At 39.3% G+C, this 15,062-nt stretch overlaps 1 protein-coding gene across 2 annotated transcripts; it reads right to left on the bottom strand.

Annotated features, from left to right (window-relative positions):
- Positions 1–616: 616 nt before the first annotated feature.
- Positions 617–14,766, bottom strand: LOC117954172 (CTD small phosphatase-like protein). Of its 2 annotated transcripts, XM_034887738.1 has the most exons (8): positions 13,826–14,766; positions 7,959–8,116; positions 7,777–7,809; positions 6,963–7,064; positions 5,344–5,400; positions 4,768–4,860; positions 4,000–4,185; positions 617–3,678 (listed from the first exon to the last, which is right to left on the bottom strand). In XM_034887738.1, the coding sequence occupies exons 1-8, from the start codon at positions 13,899–13,901 to the stop codon at positions 3,553–3,555; spliced, it is 831 nt and encodes a 276-aa protein (XP_034743629.1). In that variant the 5' UTR covers positions 13,902–14,766; the 3' UTR covers positions 617–3,552. The 2 variants fall into 2 exon arrangements, with proteins under 2 accessions (XP_034743629.1, XP_034743630.1); XM_034887739.1 differs by lacking the exon at positions 7,777–7,809 and having other exon boundaries at positions 13,826–14,764.
- Positions 14,767–15,062: the final 296 nt, after the last annotated feature.

Here is a 15,062-nt window from a genome sequence, read left to right as displayed (position 1 = left end):
CATTACAATCAATCCGCAGTTGCAATGGTGGGATAAGATAACCTGGAAACGCTGACCAATCAGAGCAGACTGGGCATTTTCAAGAGGGGGTCTTAAAGAGACGGACGCTAACATGAAGCGTTTCAGAAAGAGGGTGAATACAGGTTTATAGACATTTTTCAGACCGACAGTATTAAAAATGTTTTTTAATTAACATTGAAGCATAGCAACATGTTCTGTAGAAACTCCAAAATACAAGTATGACCCTGAAAATGAGCGTAATATGGGACCTTTAAGTAAAATTAACATACTGCCGTTTTTTTAAGAGATTAAAAAAAAAAAAAACTTTTCTTTACAACTGCCAGATCATTTATTTGCCATTAGTCCGTCAACAGAAGACAAGCAAAAAGTCTCCATAAAAATGTGCTTTATTTTGACATGGCTGGGAAGGAAATTAAAAGGCAAAATAAAAGATTTTACAGTGAACTTATTTTAACAGATCACAGTAACATCTTCTCTCATGACATTTGAGTCAGGTACAGACAGTAAAAACGATCACATCAATTTGAAGTGATGATCTTTGGCATCTTTATCATTTGAATAAAAAAAAAAATAAAGAATAGCCTTGACAAAATTGTTTCAATTATGCATTTTATTATGGAAAGAAAGAAAACCGATGTTCAGGATGACAACATTAAAAGTAAGACAAGAATGGACAGGTTTTTGATTTGCTTTCAAAAGAAAGAAAAGAATAACTTCACCAAAAAAAACAGTGACTTGAACTCAAGTGTTGTAGAACTTTGGTGCTGAATTAATACAAAATGATGAATGTGTGATTATTAGTGAGGTGATTACACAAAGAACAAACTAGAAGGAAGCACAAACAAGATGCCCCAGCGCGCGCACACACATGCACATCCCCTGATAGAAAAGACAAGACCTGACTGAGAATTCTTACCAAAAGGCTAGGAAGAAAAAAAAAAAACTAAAAAAAAACTGTTGGATACAATGGGATAATACGCAACTTTTCAAACCAAATACTGACACAAGGTAAGTAGAAAAATATCACAATGATACAAACATTTTCAGAGAAAGGTAATCATTGAGAGGTTAAGAGTCGACCAAACGATTTTTATAAAAAGGACATTGCACTGAAACCATCATCATGAGCTGAACACTCACCGCCAACACAAATGCTTATGCAAAAGAAAGAAAATGTATTAACACGCCTGTAGGAGCAGCAGCCTTTCAACTTGAAAAAAAATGTAGGAAATTATAAAGTATTGTAGGTTGTTTTAATGCAACATCATGGCCCATAAACCAAGCAATAAAGCAAATGATGTTTGATGGAGCATACAATCCCTTGATGGCATCACAGAGCGGTTGTCATGCTTCCTTTCATTGTTTCATAATGGTAATTCCTGGCCATATATCACATTCCATATTAAAGTACTCATGACACAATGCTCTAACGTGTAGATGTAACCTTGGAATTAATGAAGAAACATTGCTTTGGGCCGCCACAGGCAGTAAGGCATCAATGCCATGATGAGGTTCTTCACAGTCATTTTGCAGTGACAGAGTAGTGTTGCATTTAGAAATGGCCCCTAACATTTGGAGGCTGTCTGATGAGCCACGACTGAGCACCCATCTGTAGGTTTGGAAGGCTTCCTTTTTTCTTTCAACAAAAGCTGATAACTATGGCAATGCAGTGAGTGTACTATACAAGATCATTTGGCTGTTGTTGAAATAGACCAAGCAACATTAAAGTTGTTTCAGTATTTTCCTTTTGAAATGTTTTTAGTAAAAACATTTTATTCTTGACTGAAGGACTAAATTATGTGTCTTTATCCAGTTTTCGGATCAAATAAGGTGAAAAATTTGATTTTATTGTGAAAACTGAAAGTCATTGTGATAACCAGGCCAGCCTTTAGTGTCAACCAAATGTCTACCGGCTAGCCTGTCAAGTGTTCTAGACACCCACACCAAATACTTGGAATGGAAACTCCCCCAAAAAGGTTATTGCCATGGTAGCTAATGTTGCAGCATTTGGGTTGCGTGGCTCCTCTCAAAGGTAGGCACTGAGGTGAAGAGCAGTTAAAAAAAGAGTCAGGGAAGGTAAACACCACACAGTCTCCACTGGTTTTACACCACAAACTGTACATCCTCTTATGGAAATTAGGAGAGAGTGTAGTGATTTTAACACTGTCCGGACTCGATCCGACAATATCCTATATTCCATAAAGACACTAACCTTGTGAACAAATAAAAACATGGCACTCGACCCTTAACTGTAAGATACTAGACCATTTGAAACAAAAGGGATACCTTTGCCACCGTGTACGATTATAAAGAGAAAGATCAACCCTTAAGGGTGAATCTGCACCACTTGTGTGTGCCCAAAATAAGAGAAAAGAAAAATGTGGGCTGAAAGCTAGCCATAAGATGAAAGCACGACATGAAAAACAAGGACGTCTTCACATCAAAAAGATACAAATGTAAAAGACAACTTTACAAGAGAATAAAACCTATAATGCTATACTCACTACTAATGGTTTAACAGTTCTAGCTGAACCCCAGTTGAAGATATGAAGCCTGTAAAACGTAAATTTTCTCATTTGGCAAATAATAAAATGAGATAAAAGGGTGAGAAGGGGAGAAATATGAGAGACAGAAAATAAATGGCACAATTTGTCTAAGCTTTCAGATTAACTATCAAATTCAAAGAACTACTTGCAGGTGTGGCAAAAGGTTCACCCTTGCAACCATACTCCTTTGCCTTAAACAAACTATTTCTACATATAACAAATACAGAAAGAAAAAAAGTCACATCTATATAATGGCACAAGCATACCAGGAGAAAAAAATAGAGAATACTATGGAGACATTTGCCCAGCGTTTGATAATCAAAAAAAAAAAAAGAAGAAAAAAAAGAACTTCATATCAAGATACTTCTGTGTCCAATTTAAAGCATATTGTGTATGAAACGTCTGAAGTACTCTGGAAATATGCCATGTAAAAAATATCTCCCGATATAAACAACATACACACAAGGCACTTCATTCAGTAAGAAACGAGAATCACAGTCTTTTCTACTACCAGAAACTGCCTGCATAGCAACAATACGAGGACAAAATCTTTTCAGACTTTTTTGTGGTACCACAAAAGAAATTTCAGACAAAACGTTGTTGTTTTTTTGGTTTTAAAATAAGCACTTCACCGAATAGTAAAATTGTAAAGACCAGAGTTCATTCCTCTTAGCATTTTGTCCCCAACATTAGCAACTTAGGACACTCTGTACACTTCCTGGTATGGTTTTTTGTGAAACACAGTGCTCTTGGGCTATTTAGGGTTTGTTTTTTTCTGATGGCACTCAGAAGGCAGCCAGTCACCAGGAGATGAGAGCAGAGACGGGGTTACATGAAGGTTTCCACAGTGAGACTCCAAAGCGTCCCCTTGGGGCAGAGACAAGAGGGGCGCGTGTCGGAGGATCTGCCTGAGTCTGAGAGACGTGGTTGTAGAAATGGTCGACAGAGAGAAGGATGGAGAGCAGAGGCGCTGTGGTGTGTCCTGTTACCTGCCTCTTAGATTCTGCAGGACTCCATAAACCTCTTCTTCTTTGCTGAGTCCCTCAAAGAAAGGCAGCAGATCCAGGAGCTCTGTGTCATTCATATCATCAAACCAGGATTGGACAGGGACCTTGGGAGACAGGGAAAAACCCACCTGCAGTTAGATTTTAGTTTAATACCAAATAAGACTTTATCAACAAGATAACCACCATCCTCCAACACAGCAACTGAGCCCCAAAAAACTTCTTTGTTTATAAAGCAACAGGATCTCAAAGTAACTTGCCAATCTGCAGCCTCACTGCTAAATCCTAAACACTAATCTTTTTTATATAAGGGTAATAAACAGCAATGGGTAGCAAACAATGGGAGACTTTGACTCCTTGGCAAGGCAAATTATATAACAGAAGTAGCTTCTGACTATGAAAAATAAATTACTTATTTAGGAACTCACTGCATTTTCTGGGTGGAAAATGTAAGACGCAGGTGAATTGTCAACAATGATGACGTTGCTGAGCTCTCGTCCCAGCCGGCTCAGGTCTTTGACATAGTTCCCTCTGTGAAAAACACAGGATTCTCTAAAAAGTCGCTCTCGAAACACGCCCCATTGGTCCAGCAGGTCTGCCACAGGGTCTGCATACTGCCCAAGTCAAACAAACATAGGATAACACGTTACACTGCTTTCAAAAAGAAATTAAAAAAAAAAAAAGACATGCACATACTCATTTAACTGCAATACAACTAAGGAAAATTCACATAATAAATTGCATGTTGTGAAAATACATCATGACACACATCTTTGTGGTCATATACCTGAACTAGAGTGCTAAGAGAATAACTAGTTAAAGCCAGTCATCCTTCACAGTTGTGTTTATCTGACAGGAAAGACGCCTCAGGAAATACTACTCTATGACACAACAAGCACTACTTACACCTAGCTTTTAACTCAGCACGACCAACATCTGATACTACAGAAACAACAGGCCCTGATAACATGGTTATTTCTCTGACTCATTCATTACACTTACCAATGCATTATTGGCTAAGATGCAAAAGACACAGATGGAGAGTGAAGCAGAGGATGTATGAAAATTCCGACAGCAAGAGCAGATGGATATTACCAGAACAAGGAAGTAGAAAATGTCTTTCTATGGCTTTGTTTTTTGTTTTTTTAACCAAAAGACATTATGAGCACAGAAAACATGTTCTGGTCTAAACACACCTTGGCGAGACTTGCTGTAAAGAGCACACATTCAAATAGCTCTCCCATCTTTTGGAGAAACTCATCCACGTGCGGCCGTTTCAGCACATACACCTGCAAGACACACCACATTTTAGGCCAGTTCAGGCATCAACAATGCATGGTGTAACACGAGTGTCAGACGAACACACCGCTGAAATTAGTAAATATGAGAGGAGCACAATTAACTATGACCTTCATAGTGGAATTTATAGCAGTATGAAGACAGTATGATGTTACATGTTTTGACAATTGCTACAAAAAAATTCCCGCTACGCATTTCTTGCATTATCAAACATCTTCAGCTTGGTGTCTCCCTCTCTCAAGGACATCACTTCCCTGAGTTTAGACGCCCTCTTCGCTTTGCCCAGCGGCTGCCACCCAGTGCAAGTAATCATGAATAGGCCAACCAGGAAACACACAGCCTATCCTGGATTACTTGAACTGGATCACAGCCATTCTCTCCAGGATCTTCACATAGGAACAAAATGGATCTTGACCCCCTGATAAAAAGTTATAATTCTCTAAATATTTATTTTTATTGTGTGTGTACAATACCTGATGAACGGTACCATCGATCTCCACGGGAACAATAAAATCTGCATTGCTGATGGGCTGTGAGAAGAAACGAAACAGCACATCAGTGTCATTCAAACGGGTGGTGTAGTACCAGAACTGATCAGCAGAGGTCCTGCTAGGAATACTAAAACTTTGCTATTCACACCTTGTCAAATCTCTGGAAGGAAGAAGACTGCACTTCTGTTTTCAGTGTATTGAAAGTAAGTTTTTTTTTTTTTTTTTTCTTTTTTCAATTGATAAATTTAATAAAGGAATAGTTCACCCTCAAAATTATATTTGTATTAGAGCCCGAACAATATTTCGGCGGGCCGATATTAGGCATTTCCCAATCTATCTATATTCATTCAGCAGAATCATTTCTAATGACAAATAAATGATTCTGATAAATGAATATTTAAAAAACAAAAAAGGGACTTTCAACCATGCTATGAGCCTTGGCGATGCATAGTTTGTCCACCAGAGGACGCTCTACAACGTCCCTGTTGGCAACACTGATTTTTTATTGTTGTTGTGTTTTTGTTCAAAAGGACTTTAAGTTTCATATCTTAAGTTTGTATTTTTACATATTTTATTTATCAGACCTTTAATATATTGTGATGTTCCTCTGTTCAAATTACTATCATATTATTTTAGTGAGAAATTATAAATAACTACAAATAACTAATGTTAAGGAAATCTGTTTGTTTTGTACGGAAGAGGATTAGGGCCACTGGTAAAAAATGTATGTGCGAAATTTTTTCCAGAATTCTAACTTTTTTTCTCAGAACTCACATACATTTTTCAGCAGTGGCCCTAATCATGTTCCATAGTTTTGTAACGGGGTTTCTGGATTTTATTTTTTTTAATATTTATTGGCTGATATATTGGCATGTTGGATTTTTAAATAACCACATATATTCATATCGGTATCTGCCTTAAAAATCCTTTATCGGCCGGGCTCTAATTTGTATGTCAATTACTCAACAAGCATTGCCTTAATGAAGAAAACTGTTATTGTTGCATGTTTGCACAATGAATGGAAGAAAAAAAAGAATGGAGAAGTCTTGATGCATTGAAGTCAGAGCGGTCCACAATTAAACAGCAAAACAATATTAAAACATCCATTTACAAACTCTCGCACAAGTAAGCAGTATCATTTATCTAGTCCTATGCACAGTACTACCCAAATACATGTCTTGCAAGACTGTTTAAAACACTAGGTTGAGAATGCGCTAATTATCTGGTGAGTCTGAGTAGTGGGATGCAAATAGCAGACTGTTTATGCAGAAGTGTTGTCAACAGTCACGTTTAGCAACAACGCATGTGTTTGGGAAGTCCTGAGCATACAACTTGGATTATACTTTGAGTTGTGCGAGTTTGTAAACATTCATTTGTAAAAATGAATTCAATGCAACACTCTGTGACTGACTGATACACAAATGGTCATTTTGAGGATGAAGTATTCCTTTAAGCAAAGACTTAGAGGGTGACTGAAGCCAACTGGTGACTCTTTGTAACACAGAAGGCCTTGGCCACCACACTCACACAATGGCAGCTGACAACTGCTTAACTGTGCACATCAATAACAAACCTATTTTTGAGCTTAACCCTTTTCTTACCTTGAATGAGCTGTGAACGAGCGTTTCATCCAAGTCAATCACCACACACTTTTTGCCATAGTCAGATATTATCATCTCTGGTAGAAGGTATTTGGCTGGTGGCTGTTGGGGAAGACAAGGCATATCATTTCAGATGTATGGAGCGACAGTATCTGAGAAAGAAAAAGAGCAAGAGTGATAGAATACATATACTTTGCATTTAATAAATGTGTTAAGAGTGAGCAGTGAGCCAACACCAATGTTAGGAAGAAAATCTCAATGTGTGACAATGCAGGTGAGATAAAGCCATGTCTGAAATGATGCTTTTACTGGACCCTTCAATATCTGATATCCCACTGCTAAAGCCACCTAACCAGAGGAAGCAATGCTATCTTAAATTCCTTTGGGGTTTTTAATCTATTTTTATCTGTGGAGATTAAATAAAACAAAGGTCATGCAAAGGTTAGCTGCTTTTAGTTTCATTGAAATCACTAAACCTTGTGTTTGCAAATGCCAATAGTTCTTTTATGGAAGCACCTGAGGTGATAAATATCAACAGTTTTGCACTTTTTAGACAGTTAGTGTCACTATGTTTCTGAAAGCATACAAGCCACCAAGTGTCAATCATGCAGATTAGGCACATTTTAAAACCCATAGGTGCTTATGCCATATACTACTTCTGCACAGCCAGATGTACGATCGGCTGAAAATGAAACGCAGTATGCTAGCATTGCAAAAGCTCTCTGAGGAACACTGGAGCCCACACAGACAGGATGTGCCAGCACCAGCCCACTCAGCCTGCATGCTAGGGAAAAGAAAAAAAGGCAATACATACACTAGGGATAGGGACGACCTCGACCTGGTCACACTACAACCCCGTAGAGACAGACACACACATACAAAAACAGGGTGAGGGGTAGGAAGGAGAAGAAAAAAAAAGAAACAACGAAAAGGTCCACGAAGATAAAGAAAGTTTACAAAAACAGATAGCATGTGGTTAGTGGAGCAGCAGCTCACCTTGGGTGGCGATCCATTCTCCTCAACAGGTGGAGGCAGGGAGCTGGTGTTGGTGTTGGTGGCTGGAGGGTCCACATTGTAGTTGCGGAAGCAGCAGAAGAATGTGCTGAAGATGCCCCGGCTCCTCTGTTTCTTTAGGCTGCTGTTCGACTGCGATGCTGTCAAAATAACAGGAGGGAGTGAGAGAGCGGAGGGTGAATAAGTGGATATGCAAATCCATCGTTCAATCAGTACAATGGAGCAGGCTGAGGCTGGGAAGCATCATGTTAGGCTATTTGCATGCTGAGCTGTGGATGCTGGAATAACTGGGAACAAACGGTTATACAGTATGTTCATTGCAAACCTAAGTGACCACAGTGGTGTGAGCCTTAATGAATCACAACAATAGGTGAGACCTTCACAGTGTGATTAAATGACATTAGTGCCAGTTGTGTTGACTGGGCCTAGTCGAACCACTGATCAGAAAATAACTTGGCTCGCCGGGTGACTGCCAGTTGCATACAGCAACAGTTCAGAGCGGGCTCTGCTCTGATTGCCTCTCATTCCAGGACTACAGACCAGGGCCTAAATCAGACACCAAGCTTTTATTAATAGTGACAAGTTGGAAGCTAACTGCTCCTCCCTGTTGCTTTTTGCCTTGCCGTGGATCCCTTTACCTGATTGGCCTAGGAGTCGCCATTTCGAAAGCTTGCTTACATTTCCCTCCCATGTTTCAGCTGGCAGGTGAGTGACTGAAGCAGCCTGGACATGCACAAGAAACTAGGGGAGGGAGGAGGTGGGAGGCCCACATACCCCGCAGAGTCTATACAAGGCTGCATTCCTCTCCACCTATTAGCCCCTCCTCACCCGCTCACCCCTCGGCTCACACAACAAGAATGCTTTTGCAACCAAAGAAGAGCAAATAGCATTATGTCATGTCTTTTGGCATCTTGATATTGTGCCACTCTGTGCTCCTGACTTTAAACAAATATCCAACAGACATTTGTCAATGGAAACACTCTGCCAGCAGAAAATACATCAAATGACTAGTACACAATATAAAAGTAAGGCCAACAAACTTTAGACATCCCTTACAAATACCAGAACTATTTTTCTAACGCAGCTTTGCCAAGTGTTTCTCCAACAAAACATTTCCTACATACCGTAGTATCTTCTTGAGGCAAAAAACAGCTAGAGCCTTATATCATGCAAGCAAGGGCTCAATGTGACTATTGTTTTAAGAAGGTTACAAAAATTCTATATTCCACAGCTATAAATACACATCGGGGCAGGAAAGGCATCAGACACTGACAGAGTAACAGCATGTTACGGCTATATGAAACTTTGCCTTTCCCGATCTCTGTCAATTGCCTCTATTGCTGGCTTCCAGTCACATTAATTACTGCATTTTAAGCCAGGGAATGCCGTACTGGATATTTAGACTATATCTTATTGGGGACAAGTTCCTTCACCCGTCACCACAAGACAAGTTAAGTAGAATATGCATCCATCAACAAGGGAACAACATTAAAACATTCAGTGACTATTTAAGGTACCTTAAAACCTCTAAACACATGGAATTGCTCAGTCAAGCAGTGATAATTGATTGGTATGACTGAAACTATGTCTGGCTATTACTAATATTACTGTTAAACCAAGAGGTTACGATCACAAAATGAAAAGAAGTCAAATAAGAGCCAAATTAACAGCTTTTGGTGAAGAGGGAAATTGACCGTGTCCATGGAGAGACAGGCCATCCCCATCACTTTTAATGTACAGCTATAAGTAAAAGAAATCCCTATGCCATCTTCTTAGTGTCCAAAACAAAAAAGAGCGTACTGTATGTGCTAACAGAGAAAGGGGATTAAAACAGAATGCTTAAGAAATTCCTGCTACTTCCCAATCTTTCCAGAGTATAAAGGCCACCATTTAACCCACTGGAGAAAAAAAAACTTTTACACAACACAGCAACAGCCACCAAATACCAAAACAATTAACTGATTTGTTTAGACAAATGTAACTAACCATATTGAGGTCTCTATGAGGCCCTAGGTTTTGCTGACCATATTGGCCATAGTACAATTACATTGCTTATTTTATAAAACTTGACTTTTCCTCATCCTTGCATCTGTAAAACTGGGACAGGCAGTCGTCAGCTTCCTGTGACTCACCACTACGAGCTGCAGCTGTATTGATTCCTGCACAAAGACCCTCAGAAAACACCCAAGGACTACTGAGTCATGCACAGAACTGGGCCACAAAAACACACACACACACACACACACACACACACACACAGGTGCAGAGTGGAGGGTAGTAAACCACTAATGAGAGGGTAAACTTGGTTTAGTTAATAAAGTTGCAAGTCAAAGTTCAGTTTGTTTTTTTCTTTTTCATTAAAGCCACCTCTCTATCTAGCCCAGGTTGTGTGGGCTTGTGATTGTTAACACATTGTATAGCTTTGGCTAAACTCACAGTGCATTGATAGCTTAAAGCTTTGTATTTTCTCTACTGTTGGCGGTGCATTAAGCGTGGACTGACTTCCCAGATGCATATTAGCCAATAGTAAATAACTGCTAATCGAACTGGTGTAGAGCCATTACTGATTTAATCTACAGAATAAAAATGGAGTGAAGCCTCTCCCTGATGTTAAACATGCATATCAGAAAACTAAGAAAAGGTGTGTGAAGAAGGGAGACAATAGTATATGACCAAATGATTAGGACACTAAGAGTGCTTTATTGATAATTTGGGAACAGTTTGCTTCTAAAATGCCACGTCAAGCTGAATACAATAATCTACAAACTATGCAAGGCAACAGTTGTCGACAGAGGGAGTGATACAAGCAAACACTTATCACCTCAAAACATGTTCACAAGTTTGAGGAATGTTTGTGGACGCACTCTCTGGCTACAACTCAAGCAGCTATCAGAGTCTGCCTCACCTCTACAGAGTGATAAGCACTTAACTTACCGGGAATGGATCTCTGCCTCAACAAACATGTGAATATGTAATGAATTTAAAGGCACAATAAACAAACAGTAAACACAAGGCTTGTCCCACCACCAGAAAAAGAAAAGATCGAACCATTTTCCAAAACAACCTCATTCATTAATTAAAAGTGATTCATTTCAAAATTGGAGATAAAACAATTGGAGATGGAAAACAACAACATGCAAAGATAAAAATTATTTTTTTAGTAGGCTATAGATTGAAAGCAACTGATCTACACATATTCATTCTTTTTCTATACTAGCTTATCTTGCTCAGGTGCCTACCTGCCTACTAGAAATTTGACAAAACCTGTCTGGTTGAAATCACAGTGACAGTCAATGAACAGCTGAGCACTCAGCGAATACCATCACATAAATCAATCCTCGGAAACGTCTCGGATTCCATGATTATAAGGAGTATTTATAATAAAAGGTGAAAGGATCATGTAAAAGACACCTGTTTATGTTATACAGGTATATAATGCATTAAGGCACTAGTGCAAAAATCTGCATGTAGTTTAAACTTTAAATAGATGAAACACCCCTTCATAAACACCCGTGTCCCAACAAACCCTTAACTTCTTTTGAAAATTGTGTTGTTTTTATCCAAACTAAAGCCTTGTATGACTGTTAGAATGAAAAATAAGATCATTGACATCTTTGCATGTAGTTATACTTGGCCTTGAGGTCAGTGGTGTCCTGGCCAACAGGGCAGCAAGTCTATATTTAGGCTGCTGCTTGGCAGCCAAACCAGTGTGAAAGGCAGACACATGTTGTAAGACAGCCAGTAGAGGAACACTGAGAGCAAAGGTGGTCAATTTTTGTCCAGACAGTTTGGAGCCTGTTCAAGCAATGGAAGACTACCTGTCAAATTCCTCAAGGACAGCTGCTGGGAAGAGCTATATGTTAAGTGATATGCAATAGATAAGGGACAACCAAATCACTGGTTGAATATATAATAAACTCAGGAAATAAAATTAAGAATCCTGCTGTGTACTTTGGTTGTGGCAGAGTGGATACAAATATTCCACTAATGCAAAAAAAAAAAACTCACGCCCCTCATTATCAAACCAGTTTTCAAAATGTCCAGAACGGGTGGAAAAAAAGGACATAGCCATACTATTCCTGCATTTTTCCTAGATATGTGAAGACTTAGGTGCATGTATTTGGCAGTTCTCTCAAGAAAATATTATGTTTTTTGACAAAAAATGCAATTTTACATAATTTGAACCATTATTATTAGCATATATGTGTACAAAAAGTTGGATAAGCTAGAGCAGGTGCTCTCGGCTTTGATTTTTCCATTCATTCGAGTTAGGTGGTGTGGCCCAAAACAGCTTAGGATCTGCGCCTAAACCTTATAATGGTAGGAAAACCCTGTATTCCTATAATGGTGGTAATATTTGACTTAGCCCCAAGGGGAAAATTCTGTGTGACTCATTTCTTAAGAGAAATGGAATAGGTAGGAAACAAACTGCATTATCACTGCTCAACTTCATCCTCAACTGTGTCCTGTATAAAACAACAACTCAGTCCATTGTTAGGGTTGATGTTCATGCAGCAGTTTAACACACAATAGTGAATTCCCCTTGCGCTACTCAAACTCCTCTGTTGGTAAACAACCTCGAGAACTAAATGAATGCAAATATTGCATTACCATAACTTCACAAGGAGGTGGCATACAAGCCCAAATTGATGCCTTACATTTGCTTACTTTCTCTGAACAACACATTTTACAAAGAAACAAAAACCAATTTATTAATGAAGCCAAAGGCTGCATTGTCTGGCAATTTTACTGGAACACTTACTTAAACAGGAACAAAATAGCTAGCTGTTGGTATGTGTCGGTGGTATGTGTCACTGCTGTGGTGGAATCTGCATATTGTTTGCTGTCGTACATTTATTTTGTGTGGGTCAATCCCAGCATTTATCATTTGCACTCCCATAACTCCCACATACATGCAATGATAATCTCAAATGACGCACAATAATGTTTAAGTCACATATAATCCATAGTATTTACAGGGGGATACCTTTGTGCCTCCAGGGGAGAATGCATTGTGCTTGAAAGACTTAAGTTCTCACATTACTAATGGTGTATGACAAGTTAGGTTTGAGATTTGATACTGATATAACGTCCCATGGGGCTGGGTGACCCGTGAGAGTAGCCCCAGGAATGGGAATGAATGGACAGCCATGGTCTTGAAGAAGGGATTTGACCACCTCCACTGCAGATCATGCGTGAGTGTGAATGGTGAAATACATAAAGAGTAATACATAAAAATCCCCATATGCGTAGGTTAATTAAAACTGAAAACATTGCTTGCTATTGTATCTAAGAAAGGAATCAATAGTGGATACACAACACAGAATATATATATATATATATATATATATATATATATATATATATATATATGGTAGTCTTCATTGGAGGTAAGGCAGCTCCACTGTAGTGTGTACAACATAAAAAAAGCAGATAAACTGATAGCAATGCAAATCTGTGCATCCTACATGATGGCTTTGCCGCATGAAAGTTTCATGTCTTACAGAAAACGCTATATTAATTCACAAACCATTTCCCAGCATTACTGACAGCAGACAGTTCTCTTCTGTCTGCACGTTTAGCTACTTCATTCCAAAAAAACTTTGTGCTACCCAGCAGACAAAACCCCCATGAACTGTTTAGCTTCTTGTGGTCGTGATTCATAGCGTGAATCATCTATCAGATTTTTAGTCAAGTTACAAAGACAAAACATACACATGTGATCAACTTGTTGCTTACTAAGAATTTAACTAACGCTAGTTGGGTCCAGGTGTTATATGACCAAATCACCAGTGTATTCAACTACGAGAGCAGTAGTTAGCCAGCTAGCATTAGTTATATGTTCCTACCTTTCTCCTGGTTAAAGGATATTATTTCCTCCTCCTTCGGGTTGGAAACTTGGGTTATTATGGACATGTGGTCCATTTAGACGGGTGGTTATTCCGGTTTTGTTTCCCACAATGTTATTCGTACTAGCGCGCTTGCTTCGTGTGCTAGCTACTGTTAGCTAGCTAGCTGTTCAAGATGAGGATGACCAGCCAGCAGGCAACCGTCCGAGGTGAAGTGTAGTGGCAGCAGCAGTGGTAGCCAACCAGCTAGCACGGTGGTGAATGGAAGCCAGTGAATGGCTGTCATTTATGGTTCTCCGCAAAAAATCATTGCTGAAACAAGTATTTTGTGCGCAACAGCGTCAGCGTAAAAAAAAATTCACAACACAACCGACGTTGAATTGCTAACTAGCTGAAGTTAGCAGGTAGCTCGGTTTAGCGAGTTAGCTGTGAAGCTCCGATCATCCAAAATTTGAGGCCGTGTCTGGTACAACGTTAAAAACACTAGGAAGCCCGTCGCAAGATTGTTCTTGTCCAAAAACATATAGCGAACGGCAGTTGTTGAACGTTAAAGTTAGCAAACACTTTTAAGCAAACTGTTATGTATCTGCTGACCCTTCATTCCCCGTGCAACATGGACGCTTTATGTATTTTGAGTTGCATCTGAAGGAGCGGGGGTACTCGGAGTGAGTGGGAGGGTTTGTTTTCTGTGATGGATCCTCTCAGGCAGGCAGGCAGCTTCGGCGCACTACATTGCTCAACCCTTGCAGCTGGCTTCACGCGACTTTCTCAAGCGTTCTTTCCTCTGTAATTACTGTTCGTCTCACGCAACAAATTACAACTCTAGATAATTAGCATAAAATAATACATTGAAACATAATACACTTTGTGTAGCGGAATATGGTGAAACCTAGCTTTTGCTTTAACATGGTCCCTGGCAAACAACAGCCTGCAATCAAAGCAAATTGTTGACGTTTATCCAAAACCGTTGTCGTGTGTTTTCCCCGTTGTCTAATTTTAACTAGTCGAGAGCGCCACCTTGTGTCAAAATTAGAAAAATGCTCCGAGGATTCCCTGCATTCAAAATGATAAACTCCCTGCAGTCGCAGAAGCATATCAAATAAGGAGAAGTCATTTCATATTGGGAAACGAAAACTATAGGGAAAGAAATCACCAGATTCCTTAGATATTTTCATGACTTTATAATGGGTAGCCTATGATCTGATACCGCATAGTAATAAAGAAAACACATAGCCAC

Source organism: Etheostoma cragini, chromosome 12 (assembly GCF_013103735.1).
Source record: "Etheostoma cragini isolate CJK2018 chromosome 12, CSU_Ecrag_1.0, whole genome shotgun sequence".
Lineage (NCBI taxonomy): Eukaryota > Metazoa > Chordata > Actinopteri > Perciformes > Percidae > Etheostoma > Etheostoma cragini.
This window is presented reverse-complemented; position numbering and strand designations above follow the sequence as displayed.